Genomic DNA, 13,672 nt, shown 5'->3' with positions numbered 1-13,672 from the left:
AGCCAAATTAAATACCAAATCTTCATCTTCAAGAGAGCAGTATCTAAATGAAAATTCTTTGACATAAGCATGATAATGAAAACAAATGAAATCGTAATACCACAAATATTCTAGAAGACACCTAAAATTCCAAATTTTGTTGTGTTTTACCGGGCATAGGTGTGATATCACTTAGATTCATGTTCTTCTGTTGCACTGATCTTTTTGACTGCTACTTATTATTAAGCTTGCGACTCCCCTGAAGACCCATACTGAAGGAGAGATTTTTCAGTTACATTTTATTCTTGTACCAAAGCATTCTTCCATTTCCCAGAGCAGATATAGAATTTATTCATACTACATTTAGCAGTAAAGTTGTCCAATAAAACACTGAGCTCTGTTTAAAAACTAACTTCACTTCTTTCATTCAGCAGCCTAAGAAATTTCCATGAAACCCTGTTGAGTAGGCTTTCCCTGGATTTTAAATGTTTAAATGCTTGATAGCTTTATGTCCATAATCCTTCCGATTGTTCTCCTAACATTTCTCAGTACGTGTTACAACTTTACTGCAAGCTCCAATTTACTAATATTTTATCCACTTCAGCATACAGGGCTGGTTATTCCCCACCACAACTACACATATGTAGAGAGTTCTCTTTATTAACGTAAAGGAGTGTTAATTTTTGTAGTTTGTAGTGACTGAAGTAAACTTCAAGTTACAAGAGGAGTCAGATGCAGAGACATTACTAGACACATTCCACATCAGAGTTTACTTACAGGTTTCCAAACACTACTGGACCACCCTGCCTCAAAGAAGTTACACAACAGATCAGGACATTTTTCTGTATGAGAATGGACATAATGGATTTCATGTTTACAACAAAATGGCCAAACTTGAATGACTCTGTAAGAATATAGAAGGCAACAGTTTGGGATTTTGTTTAACAATAGCCTACCTACAAGCCTATTGAAACTTAGACATTACTTGCATAGAGGAAAGGTGCAAGTCACTTATAAAAAGCTCAGTAATACCAGTAAAAGCACTCAGCGAATATTTGATAGTTTACCTTAGGGGTTGAACGCTTTTCTCATCATCTGAGCTTATTTCCATTTCAAAAATCTCTTCTGTCCCAGTAGAAGACATTTGATCTTCCTTCCTCGTATCTTGCTTGTATTTCTTTCTTCTTCTTTTTTTCTTTTTCACAGAACCTGGGGTGAATACAGTCTCTGGTTCCACAGAATGTGGAATTTCTGAGTTTGCACATGTCCTCTCATTTTCACCTGATTTCAAATGATTGTCACTGTCTTTAAAAAACTGGTCTTCAGTGGGTATTGGAGATGTTGCCAAATATGCAGGAACTTTTTCCTAAACAAAAAAAGAAAATAAAGCACAAACTTCTTTTAAAAAAACAGAACTTATTATGTGCATGCAGGATAATTACTGATCTTTGCATCTATTTTTAGACATGAAACCATACAATAGCCCAGCGATATAAGAGGCTGATGTCCAGAACGGAAGTTCACTGGAAGGATTACAGAAAGTTCAGATAAATGAACGTTAATATTATTACAGTTTTAAGGCACACACACACTTGATTTTGATAGCAAAACAGTCACAACAGTTCCATCCATACTTAGCAAATGCATTACTAAAAACAGACTAATTAAACCCAATGTTATCTGTTTTGAAACAGATTCATAGAAAGGCGTTGAAAAGTTGGATTCACAGAAAGGTTGGAATTGGTATCTGGACGTTATCTGGTTCAATCTTCTGTTGAAAGTAGGGCCTTAGGTTAGGATATCCACGGCCATGTCAAGTTGGAGCCTCCTCCCAGTTCTGTGTTTACCCACAAAACTGAAGATGCTTTCAAGTCTTGTCATTCATGTCAGACACCATTTACAGAAAGTATCTTCCAAAAAGATAAACTGAACTATAGTTTACTCAGGTTAAAACAAAGAGCAAAAATAAAACCAGCACCAACCCTCAATTAATTACAGAAGCAACAATACAGATGAAGAAAAAGCTTTACCAATAACCACTCAGTGTTTGTTTACATCACAACAACAAACTGAAACATATCAAGACCTGAAAGAAATACACTGTGAAGGAACAAATATGAAGTGAACAGAAAGAGAAGATAACTGAATTTCCATGGAGGGGAAAAAGTTATGGGCTCAAATTAATGGTAGCAATAGAACTAAATATTCAATGCCTGTGTGTGATCTTTCTTCTGAATATCAAGTTCTGAAAACAGCAAAGACTGACCACTTGAAAGAGCCTTTCCAAATTCATTGAGACCTCTGATGAGAGCTTTAGCATTAAACACAGCTTCAAGAAGTTACCACAAGGAAATGTTGACCAGTAGCAGAAATGCAGAGAAAAAAGCATCTGTGAGCACTAGAAATAACTCAATCAGCTGCTTCTTACCTAACTCAATCTATTTTCAGCATGAACTACCAGCTTTCCAGAAGACATTAAGAACAGGTAAGGGACTTCTAAGTTAATATAAAACTTCTGCTCTAAGTTAATATACAAAGTTAGTGGTAATCACCCTTGCTTTCTGAAAATAATCTTAAGACTGATCAGTTCCCATCAATGGCTAACAACTTGCAGCTATAAAGAAGCACTTTCAGTTTTGATTTTATTCATGGTGAATGTTACAACAGAACTCATACTTGCTTTCTCTTAAATATTATGAATTCCTACCCCAACTTATCATTTAGGTCACTAGTCTAGATGTTTATTTTCTTCTTCCACTTTAAGTAATATATCTCCTTTTGAAAGGAGAGCTTCCTCCATTCCCTCACAGTAAACAAGCACTGTCATAAGCTAGTAAGAGGATCAAGCTCATTTCCTTGAAAGACTGATTCCTAATAGCAACAGTGAATACACACACTTCATCCTTTACTTTGCTGAGACAGATTTTTTTCCCTTTCTCCTCTAGTTTCATTAAACATTCTGGATTTTTATATTTAAAATTCCTTTCCTTTTATGCTGCTGAATATCCTTCCTGAAACAGAAGCGATCAAAACCAAAGCTCTATACTGAAAAATACTGCAATAACACAGGTTCCATGTCCTTAGAAAACCTGACTAAAAATGAACTATTCCTGTTTTCTCAGAAGCTTGTTATCTTCCCGCTGAAAAATGTCTTGGGACATTATTTCCTGCTTTCTAATACAATAAGAATTCTCAAGTTAAAGCAGCTATTGCTAACTAGTGAAAATTTCATAAATAAAATCATGAAAAAGTATGCTAAAAATTGTAAGAAAAAATATGCCAAATTAATCCACTTTCATTAGTACAGAGATTGTAATGTAAGCTGTAAGAACATATGACAAAACGTGATTATAAGACTGCAATCTGTATAACTGTAGTTATAATCTGTATAACCAGAATGAATGTAATAGAACAAAGTAACCTTCAAATAATGGTCTAATGGTAATAATCAACTAGTTACTTTATTATCACTGGTAACATAACTCTATGAAACACCAAGCACCTTGGCAGTACATGAAAATGATGTAAGAGTCGGTCACAAAAATCTAGCTTTCAGGAGTTACCATATTGACAATACTACATTAAGCATTTTCAACACATCACTCTGTTAACACAGCATTGTAGCCACCATAAAGAACAAAGCCCTTACATTTTCCTCCTCAGTTTCTTGTACAAAGAAAGCTTCTCCATTGTCACCCAGTTTCATATGAAGATCAACAGCATCACCATTAATTTCTATATCGATCTATGGAAAGAGACAATTTAACATGATTAATTCATCACAGGGGAAAGCACTGACCAGGAGTCTTGCTCATCTCTGATGATAAACTTTGATCCATTGCATAATCATCACTCTCTCCCTCCTCTGCTTTCTGAAAGAAGCTTGTTATAATGGTCTTTATTTTGTTAACTGAAAATACATCAGACTGTTAGTAGAAATCCTAAAACCTACAAGAAAAACTGAAAACATCTGATGACTAAATCTTGCTCACCTGATTTAGAGAGCTAGAAGCATTAATAAGCACTGCTCTAGTCTTTCTTTCCTGGAAGAATGATAAACGACAGAGTATTCACATACTTAAGCTCAGACTGAATTGGGGCCTAGCACAAACCAGTCACAAAGACCAGAAGTTCAAGACAGAAAACTGGAAGACCACTGAAGGCAGTATTTTTTCGGAGAAGGAACCTTAACCTCATGCTTCCAAATAGGACAGATTTCGCACAATTCTTTCTGCAACTCAGATACTGTTTCAGATTTTCCTTCTCATGAGTTTATGAGAATATGACGTGGTACCTCAACTCTTCTGCAACCATAGTGCTTTTGCAAGAGGGAAAACGTTTTTAGACTCATTAAAAGATAACTTATGACATTTATCAAGCTCAGTTTCAAATCACTTCTGCTGTATGTGTATCTCAATTGCTCTACAGACGTTAGGCATTTAAAGTTCATCTGTATCTCCTCTCTTATACCTTGCTGAAAAAGCATTCATGATGTAATTTGCTGCAGAACTGTTAAGGAAAACAATAAAATCAACTTTTTTTCAGCAGTGTGCTCATTAAGAGAACACTAGCAAGTGGGAAAACAAAACAAAACAAAAAAAGAAAGAGGAAAACTGCTGATAGCCTGTGTTATGAGAAGCACAAAATCTTAATGCATGCAACTTGGAGTATGACCACACCCTTAACAAAAAGCTGCCCAAAACATTTCTCCTTTCTTCTTTCTCCTTTTACGACAAAAATATAAAGATAAGGGTAGTTTCCTGCAGTGCCACTTCACTTCGTAGAATAGCTGTATATAGTCCTGAAGTTTTATGATCTGTTTAAATCAATCCGCCTTTCAGTAACAAACCCCCAGGGAATATTGTCATACACAGTACTCCCTCCTGGGAGTACTTAGAATTCTTACAAGGATGTAAACTCCCCACCACAATAGATTCATTTTAAATCAAATTAATAACCCAATCCAGCCCACTCCCTAAGTACAGGATTACTAAAGCCTGGGCAAGGGGATTGCAGCACCACAGTCTCAGACCTGCCAGACAGTTGTACCCAGTACAATTCCCTATCTAACACACCCAACAATGAACAAAGTTTAATCCCCAATTTTTATTTGCTTGTAGATACTAACAATTGCATTTTCTACTGAGTATCAGCATTAAACAAAGATAACCACAGAATGGCTTGGGCTGGAAGGGACCTTAAAAGATGAGTTAGAAAAGAAGGAAAATAACTAAAGAAAGTTAGTTCCAACTCCCCTGCCCTGGGCAGGGACACCTCCCACCAGACCAGGTTGCCCAAAGCCCCATCCAGCCTGGCCTTGAACAATTCCAGGGATGGGGCATCCACAGCTTCCTTGGGCAACTTGTGCCACTGCCTCACCACTCTAGTGAAGAATTTCCTCCTAATATCTAATCTCAGTCTCCCCTCTTTTAGTTTAAGACCATTCCCTCTTGTCCTGTCATTGTCTGCCTGAGCAAAAAGTCACTCTCCACCTTTTTTATAAGGCCCCTTGAAATATTGAGAAGCTGCAATGAAGTCTTCCCTGAGCCTTCTCTTCCCCAGGCTGATCAACTGCAGCCCTCTCAGCCTTCCTTCATGGAAGAGGTGCTCCAGCCCTCTAATCATCCTCATGGCCCTCCTCTGGACCCGCTCTAACAGGCTCTCAGCCTTCTTGTGCTAGGGGCTCCAGACTTGGATGCAGGGCTCCTAGCAGGGCCTCACAAGGGAAGAGCAGAGGGCAACAATCACCTCCCTCTGCCTGCTGGCCATGCCTGTATTAATGCAGCCCTGGTAATATTTATGACAGGTCACCAGCCCTTAAGATATACTCTATTTATCCCTCAGACATCCCCAAAATAGTTGCTTTCGGCATCAGGGATGCATTAAACGCATTTAGCATTTATTTCCCAGCATACTTGAATAGATAAATAAATAACCACATAAATATTTTAAGACTGAAGTGTCTGTGCTTGTAGTATAATTCTTTACTTGATAACTTCAAGAGCTGTCAGAACTGTTTTTAAAACAACATTTTTTTCTTGCAGAATTCTTAGATTACCACAGGAAGTCCTGTTTTGCATTCCATAATTATCACTCCGTAACAAGAAACTGCTCTACACTTAATGAAGCTGCTAACTGGATATGTGGGGGGCTGGGAAAGGAAGAAAGAGGAGTAAAAAAGCGAATGCATTGGTATTCAAAGCTTTGTTTTGGCCCACTTTCTGGACTTACCACTTTCTCTTTGGAGCGCAAGACACCAAGCTTCCCAAATCGGACATGAAAAGGAGAACACTGGTATGTGCCATCCTGCTGCCGGACCACAATGACATCGATGCATCCTGAAAGGGTAGCCTGATTAATGCCTTTGTACAGTTCCTTCACAGTAACCAGGACTTGTCCCGCAAGTTGTCCTACGTAGTTCATAGTCTGAGACTAAGAAAGAGAAGAAAAAAAGTAATTAAATAAAGTAAAAAGAAGGTTTTTTTTTAAAGTTAAGTTCTTTTAAAAATCAAAATACATATGCTATATCATTTATCAATTACTCTGCTTAAATTAACAAGCTTTACAAAAATGCCTTGAAGAGTCAACGGAATTTTGAGCCAATTCTTGCCAGTCTCCAGACCATTCTTAATAGCTTATGGTTAACTTGAACATACATTTATTTAGTATTTTAAGGTAAATCTTGAATTATGTCATTTTAAAACCTGAAAGGCCTAGATTCAAATAGTGCTTAATTACTCAGGTAAGCTCAGAGAAATTTGTTCTCTGAAGATTGCCTATTTAATACAACTGATTCTTTATTGAAAATAGAAATAACTATACGCAAGGATGCAGAAAACCTTAAGCATCAGAGTAAGTTATATAGAATCACAACATGCAACTCTTCCTTCACCGTGCTGTATTTTAAAAATGCCTAAGTCACCTCAAGTTATCAAAAGATTAACTGAGAGACACAAGCTGCCCAAAGGAGTTTGGAAAAAATAAATGGGAAAGGAATCCTTTTTTTTTTTTCTTATATAAGTGAAGCACAACCCCAGTGAATTTATTCTGTCATGAAACAAATGCTAAAAACTCTTGCAACAACGTTATGGGCTTGTAAAAACTTTTCTGAAAAGCATGGACATTGTCTTGTCTTGAGCATTCCCCTCATCTACTGGAACTAAAGTACAACCTACCAGTTAACAACCATTATTTCCACAGAAATTATATCCAAAGGTTAAACACTAAATGATACATACATTCTCATATGTAAAAGCAAGTCCTAACCAAGTTTACGCAGTCATGCAACAACTTATTTTAAGTGCAAAAAGCTATCTTAGGAAACAACGGAGGTTTCACAAAGTTTCAGTCAAGAGAAAACAAGTTTCTTAGTTTTTGCAGTTGTTTACACTCCTGATATCACGAAACTGAAAAGACCAATTTTAGTGTATGTTAAGAAACCCTTGCTAGATGAGAATGGGGGAGCTTAGGACAGAAAAAGAAAGGAAAAGAAGATGAACATTAAGGTTATTCTCTGGTCAAACTGAAAAGAAATGCAAAATGCAAAGATAAACAAAGAACACATACAATCACTTATCAGTTATTGTAGTCCATTAAAATACTTAAGCAACCTTCTGAATGACTAAGTCTTTCAGACTAAGAACACAACATGAACTATGAAACAAAGTCCAAAAAACATCTCAGCTTTAATCGAAAGAGGAGGAAAAAATGTTCTAATGGAGAACTAAGTGCAATCCTTCCTCATTCTGCCCTCTCCTGTCTCCCACCCAAAAGGTTGCTACAAACCCATTTCAAGGGCATCCAAGGGAATGCACAACTCAGAAGCTGAAGCCACTATTGGGAGAACAAAGAGCCACTGCAAACAAGCAAAGCACACAAATGCAACCTATAACTGGGCTTAAACTATAAAAACCTATTTGGGAATAATATTTGTTCAAAGAGATCCAAAATTAATTTGTCGATTTGCTTATCTGTTTTTATTAGCCTCCAAACAGGGTTTCAAGTTCTATTCACGATAACGTTTAAGATTTTCCTTAATGCCTCTAAACAAAACTCTATTACACTACAAGAATTCTTCCTCCTGATATTGCTTTCCTTGGCTGGGTAATTCATCAAGTACTTCCATTCTGAGCCTTCAAAGCCTGCTTTAGAGTCACACAGGGTGCACTGCATTCATTCAAAAGGAACTGATTCTGTAGGCATCTAACAGGACCAATATAACTGTAAACGTGCAAGAAATCTCAAACTACTTTCAGAGAGAGCACAGCTATATAAGTATTTTTCCACTTTCTGGGCTTTTCAAGTCCAACACACGCATGTTAGCTAATCATATTGAGATTTAAAATTACAAAACACCATTCTTCTCCAGAAAACTTAAAAGGATAGCAACGCTAACAAGCAAAGATAGAGGCTTGACAGTCTAGATTGAAAACTGTTTTGGTATAAACCACAGGATTACCACGCTAAATAACATGCTAGAGAATTTTCTCCCACAGCTTTTGCACAACGTGGCTGACAAAGATGAGAAGAAACTGTCATTGAGCGACTAATGAAATTAGCAGAATGGCCTCCTTATTAAAGTTAGCAATTAATAAAAATCAGTTTCACCTCCAATTAGTTTCACGTGCAACTGTAAAATTGCTTGCTAACCAAATAGCAGCTCACTTGCAAGACTGGGAGGCCACACTTCTACGCTTCCTCAGCAGCCCCTCTCAGTGAGCTGCCTGCAGCTTGCAAGAAGCACACCCAGTTTTTGTCTGGGTGCTTCAGTCAGGAAGTTTGATCAGCACACAAGAACGTGACAAACACCAGGCAGACACCAGAGCGCTACAAGAAAAGGCTGCAGCAGGGAACTGAACATCTTCCTTTTGGCAGGGGAGATATTTGCTGCGTCCCATGGAGCTGCAACTCAAGAAAGAAAGGCTGCAATATTTTTATTTTTTAATTCTTTAAGCAATTAATCCTGCCCTATGCTGACAGTCAATCCTTACTTAAGCTACAGGGGAAATTCTCGGACAAATGTTGTCATTCACATCCAGATGTTGGCCACTTCCAAGAGGACTCTGGTACTGGCTTACACAAGAAAAGTGATTTCATGATGCCAGGATGACTGAATTTGTTAGATATTTGACACAATCAGGAACAGCCATCCTTTACAGAGTATCCATCCCATATGTTTCATTTCAACAAAGCAGGCCTAAATGAGGAATTCTTTATTATTTACGTACTGGCTATTTAAAAGCTCAGAATTTCCAGCTGTTAAGAATTGAGTTGAGGTGGTAGGCTTTCTAGTTGTCCTCACAGACATGTAACTGATCTCACCTAACCACAGAAAACCGCTCCCAAATCCTCTAAGACTACAACCACGTACTTCGTTTCCTGCAGGGAAGGTTACCTCTTCTACACATCTCACTGAGAGCTCTATAGCTCACAGCATGACTTTTTGGATTGCACAAACAGAATAACCCCTCATGTGTGAAAAAAAAAGAGCTTTCGAACCTAATGAGTATCAAAAATGTTTACAAAGAAGCTTTTTATGGTCCAAGTCTTAACCATAGAAAGGATCAGACTGGAAGCGACCTAAAGACCACCCAGAAAAACAGTCCAGATATGTGCTGCATACCTCAGAAGCAGCTGCACTTTGGTAGCTTTGGGATGGAAGTCATCCAAGAGATACCTAGAGAGACACTTTTTGTAAAATAAGGATTACAAAGCACCTTCCAGGGATAAGTCATTTGCTACCCTTACAGTAACAACTTCCTCACCACAGAGCACTTATTACTGAAAGACATCAGCTGCAAAAAGCAAAGCCATGAAGGGAAAAAAAACACACATCTGTATCAGAACTTACAAGACTAATCTACCTTTATTGTTACATATTTTTAAAGGGAAAAAAAAAAAAGGCAAGAAGAAAAGATGGTCATAATTTACAAGTTCAGCTTCTAACATAACAGTTCACTCTGCAAGATAAACATGTTATTTAAGAAGGTTCAAACTAAAGCAAACAACAGATTGATTAGAAACAGTGTGACCACATACCTGAGAAACATGAGGTGTTTCATTTATCTCAAATGCCAAGAGAACCCTGGCTAGATTTTTTCCTGGCTAGAAAATTTGTGGTGAGCAGCACTGAATCTGACTACAGATAGCAACAATGCAAAATGTTCCTGTGATAATTCTTGCAAATGTATAGAAGTACCTCAGATTACAGAATAGGAAGCAAGATAAAGAACTTCCTAGATAACATTCTTAGTTATATCAAGCTTAGTAAATATTTTTCAAGTGTCATTGCCCTGAAAGCAGCATGACTCCAAGAGCAATATGCCTTCATAACCTGCCACAACAACCTAAAAACAATTTCCAGTTCTGCAATTCAAGCCGTTTGATGGACAAGACAAGTTCAGAAAGGGCAAAGCAGTAACACTTCACAATCCTGTTTAGCTTTCAAATTTGTTTTGCTATCCGGAGCATACATATTACCTGAGGCAGCCAAATTCCTGAACTCTGCACAAAGATGAAGTTGTTAGGGCTCACTACTACACATTCTTCTAGGATAGAAGATTTAAAAGCCTACCAATATCTAAGATCTCACAGCAGAAAATCATTTTTTTGTGACTCTGGGGCTCCAGAGAGATTGATTTTTGAACGTTTAAGCAATTCTACCTAGCTTGCATGAACTCATCCAGCTGAATATATTAACATTACTAAGTGAAATGAACTGTAAATGGAATGGAGGAAAGGGTCTGAAAGACGCTGTCCTAAAACATAAAAAGATTGTTTTCACAGCAAGAAGCCTTCACACAGAAATAGGCAGAAACTGAAACTGTGTCTGGCAGGAAGGGTAAGAGAGGAAGGGAAGACACATAAAAGCAAAGGAAAATATCTGCCTCGGAAGTTCAAGAACTAAAAATAAAATTCGCCTACCCTCATCTATAAAATACTCCAATCAGCTAAACTAACCCTGCATATGTTGGTTGAACTCCTCATGCTACAGGAATGAGGAATAAAATGGCTCTCAAAAATGATTAAACTGTACTACACCTCAGATTAAGAATTTAACATTCTCTGCGCAATAGATATCCAAGTTTTAAGAACTCAAGATCCAGGAAATGCTTATGTTTGTATAACCTGAGTGGGAGAGTTATATCCATGTACCATTAGCATAGATGTTATTTTGGCTGCTACAAAACCAACAAGTCTTCCTGAATAACTTATGTCCTTCAAGAAATACAAACACACGATATAGTCCAAAGACAAACCATTTTTTTTGCTTGTTTGTTTGTTCTGGTGTTCTTAAAGGCGCCACCTCTCATGCAGGCACACCCGGACTGAACACTACAACTGCCTGGTTCAACAGCAGAAAAAGAAGCATGCAAGTTATCAGACTGCTCTAGAGAGATGCGGCTTTAGAGGTTATGAATTTTAACTATTATAGAAAAAAAAAAGTTAGTTAAATGTAGATCTTAGCCTAAAACAGAGTATATATTCTTCTATCCCATTTATTTTGAGCTGCAGCTAGAGGATTAAAAGATTGCAATGATATAAACAGTAAAGAAGTTGCATGTATTTCAAGAGATGATGTAGAAAAGCAAAATAAAATCAAGCATAGCATTGGCTTCCCCCGGTTTATCTCACCTTGCCTATGTTTGCATGCATATATATTTACGAGGCAGGTGCTTTACCTAACCAGAGGAAAAGCTTTTTGAGACCATACAAAACAACCACTGTAGCACAAGGTCTACTTGGCAAAAAACAAGCAAACAACCAGAACAAACCCAACTTCCCTCCTGAGTAAGATTTTAATTGTGGTTTAGGATTGTTCCCAGTACCGCACAGAGCACTTATGGAACAAAAATGGGGAAACCAAGCAAATCTGTTGACCACCTTAAGTCTTCTTCCACAGAGAAAGATGTAAGCAGGTGATTTAGTAGCTAATTACGCTATAGGAGCCTGTAATTAGCAATACATGTCACACTCACCAAGATTCCAGAAGGAACCCTTCCATGGGCAGCAGCAACATTTCTATTGAAGTTATCTTCAAAATCATACTCTTCTGAGAAATTCATCTCAGAAAACAACAAACTAACTTTCCACAGTACAAGTAAATGCAAAGATCACAGCCATAGCAGAACGTTGGATCAGCATTTCTTCTCCTTCCACAGAGGGATAGAAGAGCTATGCAAAACTTTTGGTCTCTTAGAGGAAAACGCTCGGTGTACTTTCCCACGCAAGACCAAGATTAAAAAGGAAGCACTTCTTTAAGAAACCTCACATAGAAACTCCCTCACCAATAGGCTTTGCTTGAAATGTCACAGCCCCCTTGCACTCTTTGAGATAAGCACTAACACGGACAGACTTTGCCATATGTTTGCTCTGATAGGTAATGATCTTGCGTTACGTTTGGTCACGTGGCTGTAGCTGAAGCTCCCATGCAAAGGAACAGGGATTTGGTTAATGATTCTTAAGTAAAGTCTACATTGGCTCACTTGGAGACTTTTTGCCCACTGTTATGACTTTACTCCCCTGTGGCAGCATTCCAAGTGCGAGCCCAGGCTGCTGCACACCGTGTTCAAGAACACCAGTTGCCCCTCCAAGGGCCTGTTCCCTTTGCTGATGGTTTCACCGGGTTGCGTATTCAAGGTTATAGGACAACTATGATGACAGCTGATATTTGTGGAACGTTTTCCCCCTTTTTGAAATAGCATTGTAATACCAAATAGACTACTGACGTGGTATCAAGCTTATACCAAACCATACAAAAAAAGGTACGTCAGAATAAACGTTATTTCCTCCTGTGGAAGTATTCCTACTTTGTTGAAACAGAATTGTTAAAGCAGTGTGAACTGGATGCGTGGACAACACATACAAAGCTTGCTGTATGCTCCATGACTAAGAAAAAGATTTTTTTGTTCTGAGGAATTTTGAAGTGTCATTTCTTCTCTAAATCATACCCTGGCTAGGTGAGGAAGTGGAGAAGGACAAGGAAACAATTCTATCCCTGTGATCCGGGGATGGGAGACACATTCCTGGGGACCATTAACGTTCTTCTGCCACCCCTCAACCCCCACGTTGTTACCCTGTGCCTACTACATAAAGCTGTGTAGGACTACTTGGATTACAAACTCAAAGACCGTCTCCAATTCTACTACCATCTGCACTCTCTCCTCCTCTATGTTTTTTAAATTGATGTGTTAAACTCTGATGCGTTAACTACACTGGATGCAACCAAATCACTTCTGCATTTCTAGAAGAATTCAAGAACTACACCCAAGGCCAAAATTAAATCAGGCTTGATGACATACTCGTGCATTGAGTGGTGGGATCACTACAACTGCAGTAAGGTTGCAATAAGCTGCTCCCAAAAGGGTCCTTTTCTACATACTGAATAAACTCACATTTAATGGAACTTCACAAGAAAGATTACTGGTTTTGTTAGCAGATCTGAAGAGGGTTTTCAAAGGACATTAGGAATTACTAGGATACACTCAGTTTTCATCTGCTTGTTCATCACTCCTTTATCACGTGTTCCATTTAAATACATTAAGAAACAAGTTTGTGAGCAGAACAAAAGCCAGCTTTCTAAGACAGTGCTTCTCTTAAAACACTTTTGACTTTGGACACACAAAAACCAAACCTTTTTTGTTATATCTGTTTTATTTTAGAACTGCTCAGTATTTCAGATTAGCATTAATTT

General features: G+C 37.9%; 1 protein-coding gene across 5 annotated transcripts in view; it reads right to left on the bottom strand.

Annotated features, from left to right (window-relative positions):
• Positions 1-13,672, bottom strand: part of LPIN2 (lipin 2) — a 45,577-nt gene that overhangs the window by 24,316 nt on the left and 7,589 nt on the right. For 2 of the 5 annotated variants that reach the window (XM_084510683.1, XM_084510682.1), the window contains exons 2-4: positions 6,211-6,411; positions 3,629-3,724; positions 1,047-1,345 (exon numbers count right to left, since the gene is read on the bottom strand). In XM_084510683.1, coding sequence (XP_084366809.1) covers positions 1,047-1,345; positions 3,629-3,724; positions 6,211-6,402 — 587 coding nt within the window. In that variant the 5' untranslated portion in view covers positions 6,403-6,411. Of the gene's footprint in view, positions 1-1,046; positions 1,346-3,628; positions 3,725-6,210; positions 6,412-9,601; positions 9,667-11,957; positions 12,278-13,672 lie in introns of those variants that run through there. The other 3 variants (XM_084510680.1, XM_084510681.1, XM_084510679.1) reach the window with 3 other exon arrangements.

The sequence above is a fragment of the Aythya ferina genome (genome assembly GCF_964211825.1).
Source record: "Aythya ferina genome assembly, chromosome: 2".
In the NCBI taxonomy this organism is placed as follows: Eukaryota; Metazoa; Chordata; class Aves; order Anseriformes; family Anatidae; genus Aythya; species Aythya ferina.
The sequence above is the reverse complement of the archived record's forward strand: the minus strand, read 5'-3'. Positions and strand labels throughout refer to the sequence as shown.